Below are 14,098 nucleotides of genomic sequence, written 5' to 3' on the forward strand. Positions count from 1 at the left end.
TATGTGACAGGAAACCGGAGAGAAATAGGGACAACTCACCCAGCAGCCGCAGATAGGCTGGAAAGCTATGACACTTTTGGGCAGTGTAGAACTACACAGCTGGGAGGAAGGAAGGAAAACCCTATGACTTTAGTGAGTAAAGGAGGACAGCTCAAGATCAAGCTCAGGGGTAAAAAGGTTCAGCAACACTCAGATAGACAACAGGCTGGCCCCCTAATCTAAAAACTAAAGGGGCTAGTGAGACCCAAAACATACAAAGCATCCTGAGAAGGGGAAAGGTAAAAATAGCCTAAAAAAGGAAGGTAGAGGTCATTGTTAATAGTGTATCAGGGGGCTGGGGATTTAGCTCAGCGGCATAAATGCCTGCCTTGCAAGCAGGAAGTCGTGAGTTCGATCCCCGGTACTGGTAAAAACGAAAAAGACAATATATATATATATATATAGATAGATAGATAGATAGATAGATATAGATATATAGTGTATCAGGATTTAAAAGTCACAGTAGTCTTATCGCTCTGTTTAGTTTGATTTTATTTTGTTCCTGTCTGGCCACTCATATCAGATTTGAGGGCACAGACATCTAACCCAAAAATGGCAAGTTATACCATGTTAACTATCCTTAATTTCCTATTAACTTAAACTGAAACCCTGTATTAATTACATTGTCTTACTATGACTGATCTTATTTGAAGCTGGTTTGTTAGACCGCGGTTTTGCCGTGGCTGATTTTATTCGAATTTGGTATGCTTGAGAGCATCAAGTCTAAGAGTAGAGGCAACTACTCTGAAGATGACAAGATGTAAAAGATATCCATACCAGTTTTGATTATTAATCGCTTTCAAGTCCTACAATGTCTTCAAAGTTGTGTTTTTATAAAAATAGCTATGTAATATTATGCTTAACTCTATTAAGCCTGATGATGTGGACAAGTCTACTGAAAATAACAAGAGAAAGCATAGTAACTACGGTAGATCACCTAATATTGTGGTCTTATGTGTCTTTTTCATTGCATGTTTTTCTATTTGTTTTGTTGTCTTGTTATGATTTGTTTTTCCCTGTAATACACAGAGGATAGATATACATGTAGAAATTCACACATGGGAAGAATTTTTTAAAGTATTTACGGGAACAGATTATATAATGCACTGTAATGAACAGATACTCTGAAGAAGAAATACTAAGAAACCCAATGCTAATTCTGTAACATTATGATATAAAATCTAGCAATACGATTATTCACTGTTCAGAGTGATATTAGTATAGTTTCTTAAGTTCAATTTCAGCATACGTAAAGATAAGGAAAGCTGCTACGAAGAGAACGAGAGATATTATGGTTGTCATTAATGACTTCCCCAATGTCAGGTCATGAAGACCTAAAAAGCCTTCATCATCCTGTAATGATTTGATTAGTTCTATAACATGCAGTATATATTCAATGTGTGTGAAGATGGGGACAACTATTTGGAAGAAACTAGAGACAATAAGATAGACAGTGAAGATCTCCAGTGGACTTGCTTTGAAATCTGTATTTCTTTAAATTGTTTCTTTATGAACTGTTTTGTTTTGTTTTGGTATGTTTAATCTTAACCTCTTTAAGATAAAAAACAAGTGTGTAGGACTGATAACCATATTACTAAGTTTTATTGGATCACTGAGCAGAACTGTTGGCAGTGTCACTATTTGAACATCATTTTGTAACCTGAACAACTATTTGTAAGATGACAATATGTAACTTAATCAACTAGTGATTTCTTACTGTTTATTTTTCTGTAATTCTGTATTATTTCTATCCTGTTTTGTTTATTTTTTTCTCTTTAAATAAAAAAAATAATAATCCCTCCTACTGATGACTCTCACTTTGTCATAAGAGACTTGGGGATGGGGGGAGGGGAAGAGGGCGCATCTAAGGTCCCAGGGGGCCTCTGGGGAGCCAGAGAGAGTTTACTTCGAGTTAGCCTTCAGATCAGCTCACAATCACAAGTCCACTCCAATCCCATGCACACCTAGCCCCCCAAATATCACAGCTCTGTGACTGACTGTAACTGACAGCCCTCTCACGTGACTCCCCCAAATCCATGTGGAAGGGAACCCGTCACCATCTTCCCTTACATGGTCACACACCTTTAGCAATGCCAGGTCCCAGAGCTGAAGTGTGAGTGGCATTAGGACAGCACCCAGCCAAGCCTGCTGAGAAGACCCCAGCCAGGAGGAAACTGGAATGACAGACGGAGAAGTCCAGGTCAGGGCAGATGAGGCCTGTGCTAGCTTCTGGGGAGACAAGCAGCTCCCAAACTCTTCTCCCGGCTGCAGTGTAGCGCAGGGATAGGCTGTATGCCTAACAGGCGGAAGTGCTGGATTTGATGCCCAACACAAGAAACAGGAAGGGAGGGAAGGGAGGAGGAGTAAAGGAAAAAAGGGGAGGAGCAGGACAGAAAGAAGGAAAGAGAGAAGGGGAAGGGAGAAGGAGGAGGAGGAGGAGGGAGGAAGGGAGGGAGGGAGGGAGGGAGGGAGGGAGGGATGGCGCCATCATCACCCTGTGGGTTTGGATCCACACAGCGGGGAGTGGCTCTCACGCAGGGAGTTGCTCTCATACTTCCTCACCCACTCGGGGCAGCCAGACTTTACAAGACCGTTCAGGACACGAGTCCCACTGCACCTGGCCTGGGACTTTATTGGGTCCTCAGCTCAGCTGGGATTGCTTAGAGAGCCTGCGCGGGGGCGCTGACAGGCAGGAGTGCCAGGGACTGAAGGGAAGAGCCACACCAGCCCAGGAAGCGGGGACAGCAGAACACATGTTTGACCAAGAGAAACTGAAGGGCCACCTTGACTGGGATCAAGATAAATGAATGAGAGCAAGCAAGCAGCAGTGCCAAAGTGGAGCTGGCCAGGGGGAGTCCAGGGACCGCACCCCTGCACTGTTGTCTGTCTCCCCTCCCCCTCTTCTCCTCCTCTCTCCCTCTCTTTAACTGAATAAAGCCTAGAGTGTCCCAAGGACCTCCAGAGCCTCCACAGTAAGTGGTAGGGAAAGAAGAGAAAACAAAGTGCAAGCTTCAAGCCCTGACGGCTAAACACCAGCCCCCTGGTCATCAGCAACTACACCAACGGCTGGGAACTCACAAAGGCAGGGACAAAGAGCAGACACACAGTGAACGCCACCCCCAGAAGTAGTCTGCATCTACTGGACAGAGATTTGGGGTTCAACACCACAACAAGAGCACCCCCAAAGGCCTGCTCTGGTACCTCCCACCTGAACCCCCAGCCTTTGAGGCTTGGCCCAGGCCCTCCCCACAGCCTTCAAAGCTTCCCCTCGCGCCTTGACGGAAAGTATGGAACAGGTCCAGTCTCCACACAAAGGGGCCCCCAGGTCTCCCAAAGTTCAGACACAACCCTGAGGCTGCTACGCTGATCTCTGACCACAGCTCTGGGACAACTGCTCACACGCCTCCTCTCCCTGAGGACCAGGCAGCCGCACCGACCCATGGCTGCTTTGGAGAGTGGAATGCCAGCCCGGAACACAGCTGGCAACTATAGCCTCGTGGCAATAATAGAAGCCAGCTGACACCCTGGACGGAGGGCCAGGAATTTTAAGGAGGATCCTGAAAAGTTAGGTCAGACTGTACAGAGGGGACCAAAAGGGAAAATGTCACTGTTCTGCCAGGAGGGCAACTCTTCATTAGCTGAGGAAGAGCTTTTGGCATCGCATGAGCAGAAAGCAGCCTGCGCTGTGTCACTATTTTTAGCACTTTATGACAAATGTGCTTAGCTGTCCCTCTGCAGAATAAGACTCAGATTTGCTCCATCAGAGCTGCCAGAAAATAGTTTTCACTTGAACGTGGAGCATTCCTGTCTGCTTTCTCTGGGTGTCCTAGGGTGTCCTAGGGTGCAGCATGCATGCACTGCCCTTGTAGGACCTGTGCCATTGGGAACACGTCTCCCTGGAGCTGGCTAATGAGCACTGTCCTGTGTCGCTTTCACGCTGAACAGCTACCAGGTTCCACACACCGGCCGTGAGGCCTCTCTTCTATGAAGCTGATGTGAGAGAGGAGTGGAGAATGCTAAACACCTCCTGTGGTTGGAAGCAGAAGAACAAAAAGCACAGAACAAAGAAATCCAAACTAAATATGGTTTCTATTACATTTGTTGAATTGAACTTTAAAAAAAAAAAAATGGAAAGAATTTTGCAGGCTTTTTCCACAAGGCCACACACTCAGTGTTTCAGGATGCACAGGGTGGAATGGATGAAGCCTGGGTTTTCCTGGTGGGTTCTGGGGTTTCGTACCCAGCCTACAGGTTTGTCAGGCCTCCATCTTCTCACAAGCTAGCGGAGGACCGATGCTAAGAGGCTTTCCTATCCTGCACTACTAAATCAGACCCCAGGATGTCCCCACCATGGCTCAGTCACCTGCCCTTGGATAGCAAGGGCCCGAGATAAGGACCCTTTGGAAGTGGCTCCCGTGACACTAAGGAAAGTGGGGGCACTGGGAGCAGGCCTGGGCCACCCCTGTCCATCACTGCTCTTTCCGGCCATAGCAAGTATCATGCTGGGCCTCAGAAGGGGACTTGGACACAGCAGACAGAGGCCCCAAGCCTGACACTGTCAGGGACTTTACATGGGCTGCCTGGTCTTTGGAGTCATACGGGTCTCTTCAGGAAACACAACAGGCTGAGGCTGAGAGCTGTGATGACCCTGTGATGACCCTGCTGAGCCCAGGACCTGGGATCTGAGACTTGTGGAAAGGTCTCATGGGAAGGGTGAGTACTTTTAGCTACATGATTCCTCTTCTGCCCCACAACCCTGAGAGGGAGGCAGTCAGAGATCTTGGTCTTTGCCTGGGGGCAATAGTTGGCCTGTCCTGTCTAAGGTGATGCAGAGAATCCCTCACCCCAAGCCATGGTGTGAATATGACTGGTCACTTCCAAAGCTGACACTGGAGTGTAATCTCCATTGTGAGACAGAAGGCGTGTGGATTCCTTAATCTAAGGAAGGTGTCTACAGGCAGGGCCTGGGAGAGATACGGAGATTAGATGAGGTCCTTAGGGTGGGGCCCATGATTGAATCCCAGTGGCTGTATAAGAGGGAGAGGGATCAGACATGAACACACATCATGCACATGCATGTGTGTACACAAACACATGCGAACACTCACATGATGACTTCTGCCACCTGGAGACTCTGACATGAGGCCATGACAGGATTCAGCCCTGCACCCTGGAGTGAGGACTGGGAACTGAAATAAGCCTCTTTTCTTTATAACTTTTCCACCTGTAAAAGTGTGTCATTAGCCATGGGAAACAGACAGAGCCACCCTGTCAGAAGCTCTTTCTGAAGCCGGTGTAGTGGGGCATGCCTATATGGAGGCTGAGGTAAGAGGAGCATTGTGAGTTCAAGGCCAGCCTGAGCTGCATGGTGAGATCCCCACTCAAAACAAAAAAGTTATTTCCAAATGGCACAGCGGGTGACCCAAGAGCATGAGAATAACTCCACTTGTACTGTGCACTACTGCACTGGGGATTTCAGGCTCACTGTGACCACCAAAGCAGCCAACAGCAACGCCTCGGCACCCAACACGCCAGGCATGGTGCTAAGTACTGCCATGGGGACCTCATGCTAATCCCAAGGTCAGGACTAGAAGACCCCATTTTACAGGTGTGGAGACTGAAACGCAGAGGGGACACAGACCAACAACAAGGGGGCTTACCACGTGGCAGGCACTGTCCTAAACCTGTTGCCTATCTAAACTCATTTAATTCTCATAACGTCACCCTAGAAGATGTGGGAACTGTCGCCATCTCCACTTTATAGATGAGAAGATGGGTGGCCAGAATTCAATGTCTTGGACAGAGTTACCCAGCTGGTCAGTGACAAGCTGCCACAGATCCCAGTGCCTGGCTACCAGGGCCTGAGCTCTCCACCACTATACTACGTGGCCACCTTCAGTCACTTCCAGAGGTCATGAGGCTGGGGTCCAGTCCCTGCCTGGCAGGCAACCTTCCTCCCATTCCTCTCTGTTTCCCTACATGTGCCCCAATATGCTGTCAGGCCCCATCATCTTTCCCCTTCTGCCCATACCTCTCCCACCCGGTTTCTGGCACTGGATGAAACTTTATGATCCCAATGCTAGCACTAGCCCCTCCACAAAGCCTCCCTCCTCCGGCCACACGCCTGGGATTCACCTCAGTGCTCATCCCCAGCACTACACAGATCTTCCTGTCACTTGCCCTCATTTTTAGGCCATACCACCTACCCTACCAACCAAAGCCCACGAAGAGACAGCCCAACGTGATCCTAAGTCAGCCACAGTGACTGGCATCATGTCATGCAAACAGCAGATCTTGGCAAAAGCTGACACAGGTTGGCCACAGGCAGGAGGCCCACGGGTGCATGCAGGCCCACGAGAATGGCTCCTGGATCATCCTGCCCAGGGAGGACCCAGCCACCACCACAGACTGCATCAGACCTCAGCCTGCAAGGACTGCTTCCATGTCCTGGTCACTAAGCTAGAGTGATAGCTCCTCAGCTGTGTGACAAGGACAGAGAAGCTGGCAGTCCCAGAGGAGCTGCTCCCTCCTCCTTCTAGTTCCAACTGGGAAAAAAATGTCTTCTCTACTGCCTGAGATGCTTCTGATGGCAAAAGACCCAGGGACAGGAAGAGATAAAACCCTATGGGTGCCCGTGAGGGGCAGAGAGGGCTGCAGGTCTGCGGAGGGCACGGAGATAGGCAGGTGTGAGCGGTAGAACAAGCCAGCCAGCCACGTGGGACCCATCAAGCAACAGAAAAAAGCAAGTGCTAACCAAAACCAGAGCCCACAGGTCCCATCTGGCAGGATCCTCTGCTCTTCCTGGGACAGTGCCCTGCAGGTGTGGCTTCCAGGAGCACTGCTCCAAGGAGGACAGTCAGGCACAGCACTTGGGTTTACCAACTCTGACCCTACTCTAACCGGGCCTGGTCCAGGGGGCTGCGGCAAGGGCCAGGAAGAGAGGTGTGGAGGCCACACGGGCCTGCATGGCAAAGAGGCACCACAATGGGCCTGGGCTGGCTGGGAGGTCAGAACCCTGGAGGAGCCTCAGCTGGCTCTGCGCTGGGTGAAGTGGCCTAACATCGCAGCACCTTGCTTCCCTCCCCTGTCAAGTGGGAAAGCATAGACTCTAGAAAACTGTACCACGACGAGCCCAAGCACGCTGGCAACCCTGGGCCAGAGGAGTGGACCCAGCCTGCACTGTGAAGGTCACCTTGGGAAACTATCATAAGAAGCCAATCCTAAGGAGGGGAAATAATCTGCATGCATATGGATGTTCATCTCAGTTTATGCTAGAAGAAAATCAGAAGCACCCAGTGAGCTGGGAGCAGGAAAGTGGTGACATGAACTAAGGTTTGTCTGGTCAATGGAACCATTCAGAACACTTTCAAAGGCTGTAATTATATAGGAAATGGTGATGTGTGGCATGAGCTGGAAAACCACCTGCAGCTTGGCTTGTGTCATTTCGCTATTCTGAATTGGATGAAAGTTCAATTTCACATTTGATGTATCAAAAGTCTCTCTGAGTGATCTAAGCACAAGGTATAACTCTTGCTTTGCCTAAATTTATAAAAGGCTACATGTTGGGAAAACATGAGAAGAAGATAATCAAGGAATTAACAGTAATGATGCTTATATGGTAGTAAGTGATGGCTTTTTTCCCATTTAACGTTGTTCTCAAATACTTCAAGAACAGATATTTCTTTCAAAATAGAAAAAGAAGTAGACAAGATTGGGGATGTGGCTCGGAGAGAGTGCACATGCCCTAGGTTAGATTCCCTGCGGCTGAAAAAGGAAAAAAAAAAAAAAAAAAGGAGTGAAATATATTTTTAAAGTAGCTGGGGTACAGAAGGGAAGGAGAAAGCGGATAAACACAGAAGAAGAACCTGCATTTCTGCAGTCCCAGACAGGACCCCCAAATCCCAACTCCCCGGCCTGGCTGAGCCCACCTTCTGGGAGGGCCGGGGGCTTAGGCCCCACACACCCCACCTTCGCTCTCCAGCAGGAGGAGAAGCCTGGGAAGACAGGAAAATAACTGAAATAGAAAGAATGTAGTCAGCAACTAAACAAAACCATCAACCAAAGCACAAAACACTTTCTATGATTAAAAAAAAAAAAGAATACATAAAAGGCAGCAATAAAGAACCAAGTCAGTGCTAATGATGTCTGAAAACAGTGTGTCCTTTGGAAAATCCCCCGCATTCCATTCCAAAGGACTGGCCCCAAGGGACCTGGGTGTACGGACAAGGGTGGCACTGCCAGGTTTCCTCACAGAACAGCCCTGAGGCCACAGGAACCCATGCTGCCCAGCTCGCTTCCTGGCTGTGGAGTGTTACCACCTCCTCCTCCTAACTCCTGAGTGCCCGGTGGACCCTGGCTCCTCCTCCGCTTCTGGTCTGCTGGGCAAGAGCAGCGGGCCTCTACCAAACGGGCTGGCTGTTCCCGGGTTATCGAGCCCGGTTGGGAAGCTGTCCAGAAAGCAGCCAGCCACAATCCTCATAACAGCTGCCCCAGGCCGCAGCGCGCCCTCCTCACCCCTCAGGCCTCAGGCCAGAAGCTGAGTGATGACCAGGGCAACAGAACTAATCAAGGGCCACTGGGAGGAGAATCCACCCCACAAAGGTGACCCCTTGACAGATTCCCATCAAGGGTGACTGCTACTGCCGGCAGCCCCCACAAGCTGCAGCCATCACAGACCCGATGACTGTGCCGCTTCCTTCCTAGAGGGACAGAGGCCAACAGATCCTTTTAAACACACATTAGCGTTTCAAAGCCAGCGCTGCCAGGTCTATGATTTGTGTTTCTCATGTCCAGATTTGAGCTTTTAAAATCAGACAAGTATAGATTCAAACCACAGAGAACATCTTTGGACGACAATCATCGGCCCAGCCTGTTGTTTTACACATGAGCAAACTAAGTCCAGGGAAAAGGGGGAGGGAGGAAGAGGGGAGGGAGGAATGCTTCATGTGAGGGGCAGGGGCAGAGCTGCAGCCAGGTCCTCTGTGCCTAGGCACACCACACCGCCCAATTGGCACTATGTCCTTGTAACTGGGCCCCAAGAAGTCACACACCCAGGGCCTGCCTGTGACTCCTAGCACAGGAGCCTTGTGGCCATCGGTCCTGTGTCTCAGCCCAGCTCCTCCTCCGAGCAGGGCATGAGCAGGGAAATACACACAGTCAGACACCAGGGGCCGCTGGTGCTGGCACCCACATTACCTTTGGGCATGATCTGATGCATGGCGACAGAGAGGAAGAAGATGGAGTCGCTGTAGTAGGTCCCTGAGCCAGCACTGAAGTGCTTCTGCATGGCCTCCACGACAGGGAAGAGCTTGTCGGTCAGCACAGCCACATCATGGAAAATGACCTGTAGCAGGAGCAGGAAAACCCAGCCGTCAGCCAATCGGACCTTACCTGGGGCTGCGGACACCCAACACACACCTGCACCAGGAGGCAGAAGCAGAAAGGGCCCCTCCAGGGACTGAGGGTGCGGGGGTGGGGGGGGACAGATAGGCGAGAGCAAGGAAAGGGGTAACAATTAGGGACAGAGTAAGGGCAGCACAAGGACAGGGACATGGAGGGTGGGGGTAAGTAGGGCAAGAGAAGTGAGAAGGATCGGATGGGGAGAGCGTTCTGCTTTTGAACCTCAAACCAATCCACCCTGTGTGTCCAGGGACAGAAAGCCAGGGGAAGGCTGATATCAGCTCCTGGATCCTCAGCATGGCTGGGTGCCAATGCAATTCCAGGTATTGTCACCTCCTACCTGTGTGCTATTGGCCCATCAGATGCTCCAGCTGCAGCTCCCTTGTCCAGGACTATGAACAAAGAGAGGACCTGGCCACTAGGAACTGCTGAGTGCTGAGGGAAACTCGACAGCTCAAGCAGTGATCCTACGATGTTCCCTGACACTCCAGAAGTGCTGAGAGGGACAAGAAACAACCAGCTCCCGCCTTCCTCAAGGCACTCAGGAGCCCAGGGCACCGCCAGCTTTGCAGAGATGAGACGCTCTCACATATGCACTCTGATCCTCAGGACAACCTCTGCTCCAGGGAGGCAGGCACACTGGCCCGGCCTCCAAGTGCCAAGTAAGAGAGGAGATGCCCTGAATGATCCAGCTGCCAAAGTCACACAGCTAACAAGGACACGGTCAGGACTGGATCCTGGTCCCTGGGTTCCTTCCACTATAAATGCCTCTTCTCCTCCACAGTGACTAGCAAGGGAGAGGTGGTGGCGGCAGCAGCAATTTCTAAGACAGGAGTACCGATAGGACCCTGGGTTGGTCTTCCTGTCAGGCAAGGTTCCAAAAGCTCAGGAGTTCATCCCGTGTCAGCTTTAGCCTCAGACGACACCGCATGACCCAACCCCCTCCTTCGGTCTCTCGAGGGTTTTCCATGGGGCCCACAGCACCAAGATCAGTCCACTACGCAGATGGGTACCCAAACAGAAGCCTGGGTGTTTCCCCTCCTTGGAGATCTGCTGGTGGCTTCCTTCCACCACCCACTTCCTTAGCAGCAGACAGGACAGGACAGGCCACCAAATGCCACAGGCTGCCCCATTGTCACTGCACCAAAGTGCAGCCCAAGACCAGCCATGGCCATAAACTGACCCATCTGCTTCTATCTGGGGTTCTGCCTTTGACCTACCTCTTATATCTCATATAAGCTCGTATAGCTCATATCTCTTATATATCTTATTTCTCATTTACTTCCCTTTAACCTGGAGTTCACATGCTTGTTTTTATCTCGAGTTCTTAAATTTCCAGAACACTATTCAACTCAGAAATCCCGCGTTGTTTCTCCTCATGCACTAAAACTTGCTTTATGTTAACTCTTTCAAAAAGCCGTTAGATTGTTTCTTGACATTTCTAGACACTGCTTTCCTTCATCCCTTTTCTGGCTGCTTCGTGTCTCTGACTGTGGCTTTCTCTTCTCTCGGCCTGGGATACGGAGTCCAGTCTCACTATTCTGCAATGCAAATCTCAAGTTCTGCCTCTCACCTCCTGCCGCCCTCTCGTGGCTGCCTCTCACTCTTGTGACTTCCCTGGCAGCTTCTCCTTGTCTCTCCCAACAGCCCCTGGTGCCCTTCTATGGTTGTTTTCCAAATACACAGTTTCTGTCTTTCTCCTTGGCTTAAAACATGGCTTCTCACTGCCCTTGCTGAGAGTCCAAATTCCCCAGCAAGGCTTAGGGTCATCTGCAGTAGGGCTCTGCCTCACCTCCCCTGGACAGAAATGAACGAGGCATCCCCTTACTGGCCACCCGTCTGTGTCCTCTGTCCTTGCCCCTCCTGTCTCTGGACTCCCTCATCCAGCTCTCATCTGCCTGGTAAACTCCTATCCAGTCTTCCAGCCTTCCCACTCAGCCCTACCGCACCCTTCGTACCCACCAGCCTCCTCCGGTACCCCATTTCACATAGGGCTGCACTGACCCAGGCCTCACCCTCAGGTCTATCTTCATACCTGCAAGACGGGGTACTCCTGAGACCAGAGACCAGGACGGCTCCGCAGCCCGCGTCTGACCTCACACAGGCCAGCTCATGCACGGGCGTCCGTGAGACTGAAGGAACTGCCCCTTGGGCCGGTCTCTGAGCCTCTCTGAACCTCCATCTCTTCCTGGGTAAAACATGAATGGCAATGCCAACCGCGACAGTGGCCGTTGGGTTTTGTCAGGGGTTGCCAAGCTGCTCTTGTTCCTCAGCCTGAGCATCCGGCCCTGCCCCCTCTGGTCCCCTGAACCTCCTCTGCTCCCAGATCAGCCGTCACTCATGGGCCAGTTTTTTCCACAGCGCCTTATTACACCTCCTGGCCATCACTTGGAGCCAGAATGAGAAAAGAAGCTGGGAGCTGACAAGAGGCTCTCAAAGCAGTGGAGCCTCTGTGTTCATCAGAAAGTGGGGGAAGGACAGGCGTGTGCCCACGCGCACACACACAGCGGCGCCTGCCACACTGCAGCCAAAGCAGGGAAGTAAAGAGGTAGCGGCAGCCAGTCTGCTCCCCCGCTGGCCCCAGATCACCCCAAAGCTTGCAACCCATCAGGATTAATAGATTTCTGAGGACAAACTGTACTCAGCACATTTGTTCCAAGAGCTGTACTGTGAAGCCTGCGCCCATGAATATTTCATGTAATAAATCTTCTTAAAGATAAATTAATATGTTCCATGGAAAACACTCATGCAGCAGGAAGCAAATCAGAGACACTTGCCAGTGTGAATCCAAATGCCCAGTCCTCCCAAAGACAGAAACTGCTTGGCCTACTGTGACCTGCCTGGGTCAGCACCCCAGTCTAGCACACTCTGGAGTGCCCAGCCTAGCCGGGACCTGGTGCCTGTCTTGAGCACAAAGCAGGAGTGAAAACAGAAAGAGGTAACAGAGGGAGGAAGCAGGCAGCCCCTCTCCCCTCCCCTCTCCCTTCCCTCTCCCCTCCCCTCTCCCTTCCCCTTTCCCTTCCCCTCTCCCTCCCTCGCCCGGGCCTCAGGAGCTGCAGGGAGAGTTACTACACAAACCAGGAAGCCAGACTGGCACCCGCAGAGGCAAATGACAGGACCCACAGCAATGCTCCGTGCCATCTGGAACACATGATTCTTAGGGACGGATGCAGACCAAACGTGCAGTTGCTATTTGCAATCTTTATTAACTTGCTGCTATGTACACATTAAAACTTAAGGGTCCTATTAATTATAAAGCGCTGGATATCTCATAACCAGCCCACAAAATAATCACTTTCTGAAACCCTTTATGTGCATCAGCAATGCCACTCATTATCACCCTGCCTTGGGCTGGGTCACCAGGGTGCTGCCGTGAAGGATGCAGCTCCCAGCACACTCTGGGGGTACTGGTACTAGAACGGTCACCCCACCCTATGGCATCACCTGTGTTCACGTGGTCAAGGCAACTGGGTTTTTCATCAGCCTGTGATCATTTATCCGTAGCCACCTGCTACTCTTCCTTTTATTAGCAACCTTTAAAAAGTTTGTTTTTAACAACATTTCACACTTATAGTCCTGAGGTCAGCCACCCACTAGGAATAATGGCTAAATCTGTGTTCTATTTCTTTGTCTCCTTTTATTTTTAATTAGTTCTGTCAAGGGGTTTTGGGAAGCATCTAAACTCACTAATGGCTAAGGTGTCTCAAACAGTACTTTATTGTCCAAAATAAAGTATGCAATAGAGAAGGCACCCATGTAACATCAGGACTTTAGAAAGACTCGACCCAACCGACAAAGACGGAGGGAGACAGGGAGAGGGGAATCTCACGTGTACTCCACCCTACACAGCAACTCTCGACACTTTCAACACTGGGGCAGAGCGAGCAGCCATGGCAGAGCTTCATGCCAGGCAGGAAGAAGGTACCTCTGCCAGCCAGGCCACAGCTCCTGGGTACAGTCACCGAGGCCTAGAGCTTCAGGGGGGAAACTCGTTTATCTCTGGGTAAGCCCCACTGGGACTCAGGGCTCAGCAACGTGCCTGGAGCCAGGAGGGCAGCAGTGAGGACTGACATTCAACACGGGAAGACCCCAGGCTCCCAGGAAAGCCTGAGACTAGCAGCAGTGCCCAGCTGGCTGGAGGCCAGGCGGGCAGGAGATTGTCACAGAAGAGCTGCAGGAGGGGACGGTGACAGAACAAAGCCCAGGGAAAGCTACCCAGACACACCCAGCTGAGTGTCAGACCCATCTCCTACAGGAACAGCAAACAGGTCGCGGCTTGTCCGGAGGGGCTGCCAGAGCACTGGTGGGGCTGGGGTTCTGTGACAACATCTGCACTCTGCCAGGAAGCTGCATGGGCAACACAAATGCCCAGTGTGAGTGGCAAGCACACTCCAGTTACATCCTGCATGGGGGGCACCTGACAACGGTGGAGTTGGGGACACCAGAGACTTCAGGGGCAGAGTGGCCCATTACAAAAAGCACAATCCTAGGTTCCTTGTTAAGATACCACCTAGATGTCCAGCAAACTGAGTGGTGACACACGCCCATGCCATAGCTCATCTACAAAACAGGAAAGAGGTCTGGGGATGTAGCTCAGTGGTGGAGCACTTGCCTAGCATGCTGAGGCCCTGGGTTTGATTTCCTGCACCACTGAGGGGGA

At 50.9% G+C, this 14,098-nt stretch overlaps 1 protein-coding gene across 3 annotated transcripts in view; it reads right to left on the reverse strand.

Annotated features, from left to right (window-relative positions):
- The window catches only part of Xxylt1 (xyloside xylosyltransferase 1), a 169,957-nt gene that overhangs the window by 135,432 nt on the left and 20,427 nt on the right, over positions 1-14,098 (reverse strand). For all 3 annotated transcript variants that reach the window (XM_063224289.1, XM_063224288.1, XM_003477097.5), the window contains exon 2: positions 9,235-9,382. In XM_063224289.1, coding sequence (XP_063080359.1) covers positions 9,235-9,382 — 148 coding nt within the window. The remainder of the gene's footprint in view (positions 1-9,234; positions 9,383-14,098) is intronic.

Source organism: Cavia porcellus, unplaced genomic scaffold (genome assembly GCF_034190915.1).
Source record: "Cavia porcellus strain 051 isolate PalLab524CR breed Dunkin Hartley unplaced genomic scaffold, mCavPor4.1 scaffold_14, whole genome shotgun sequence".
Classification (NCBI taxonomy): Eukaryota; Metazoa; Chordata; class Mammalia; order Rodentia; family Caviidae; genus Cavia; species Cavia porcellus.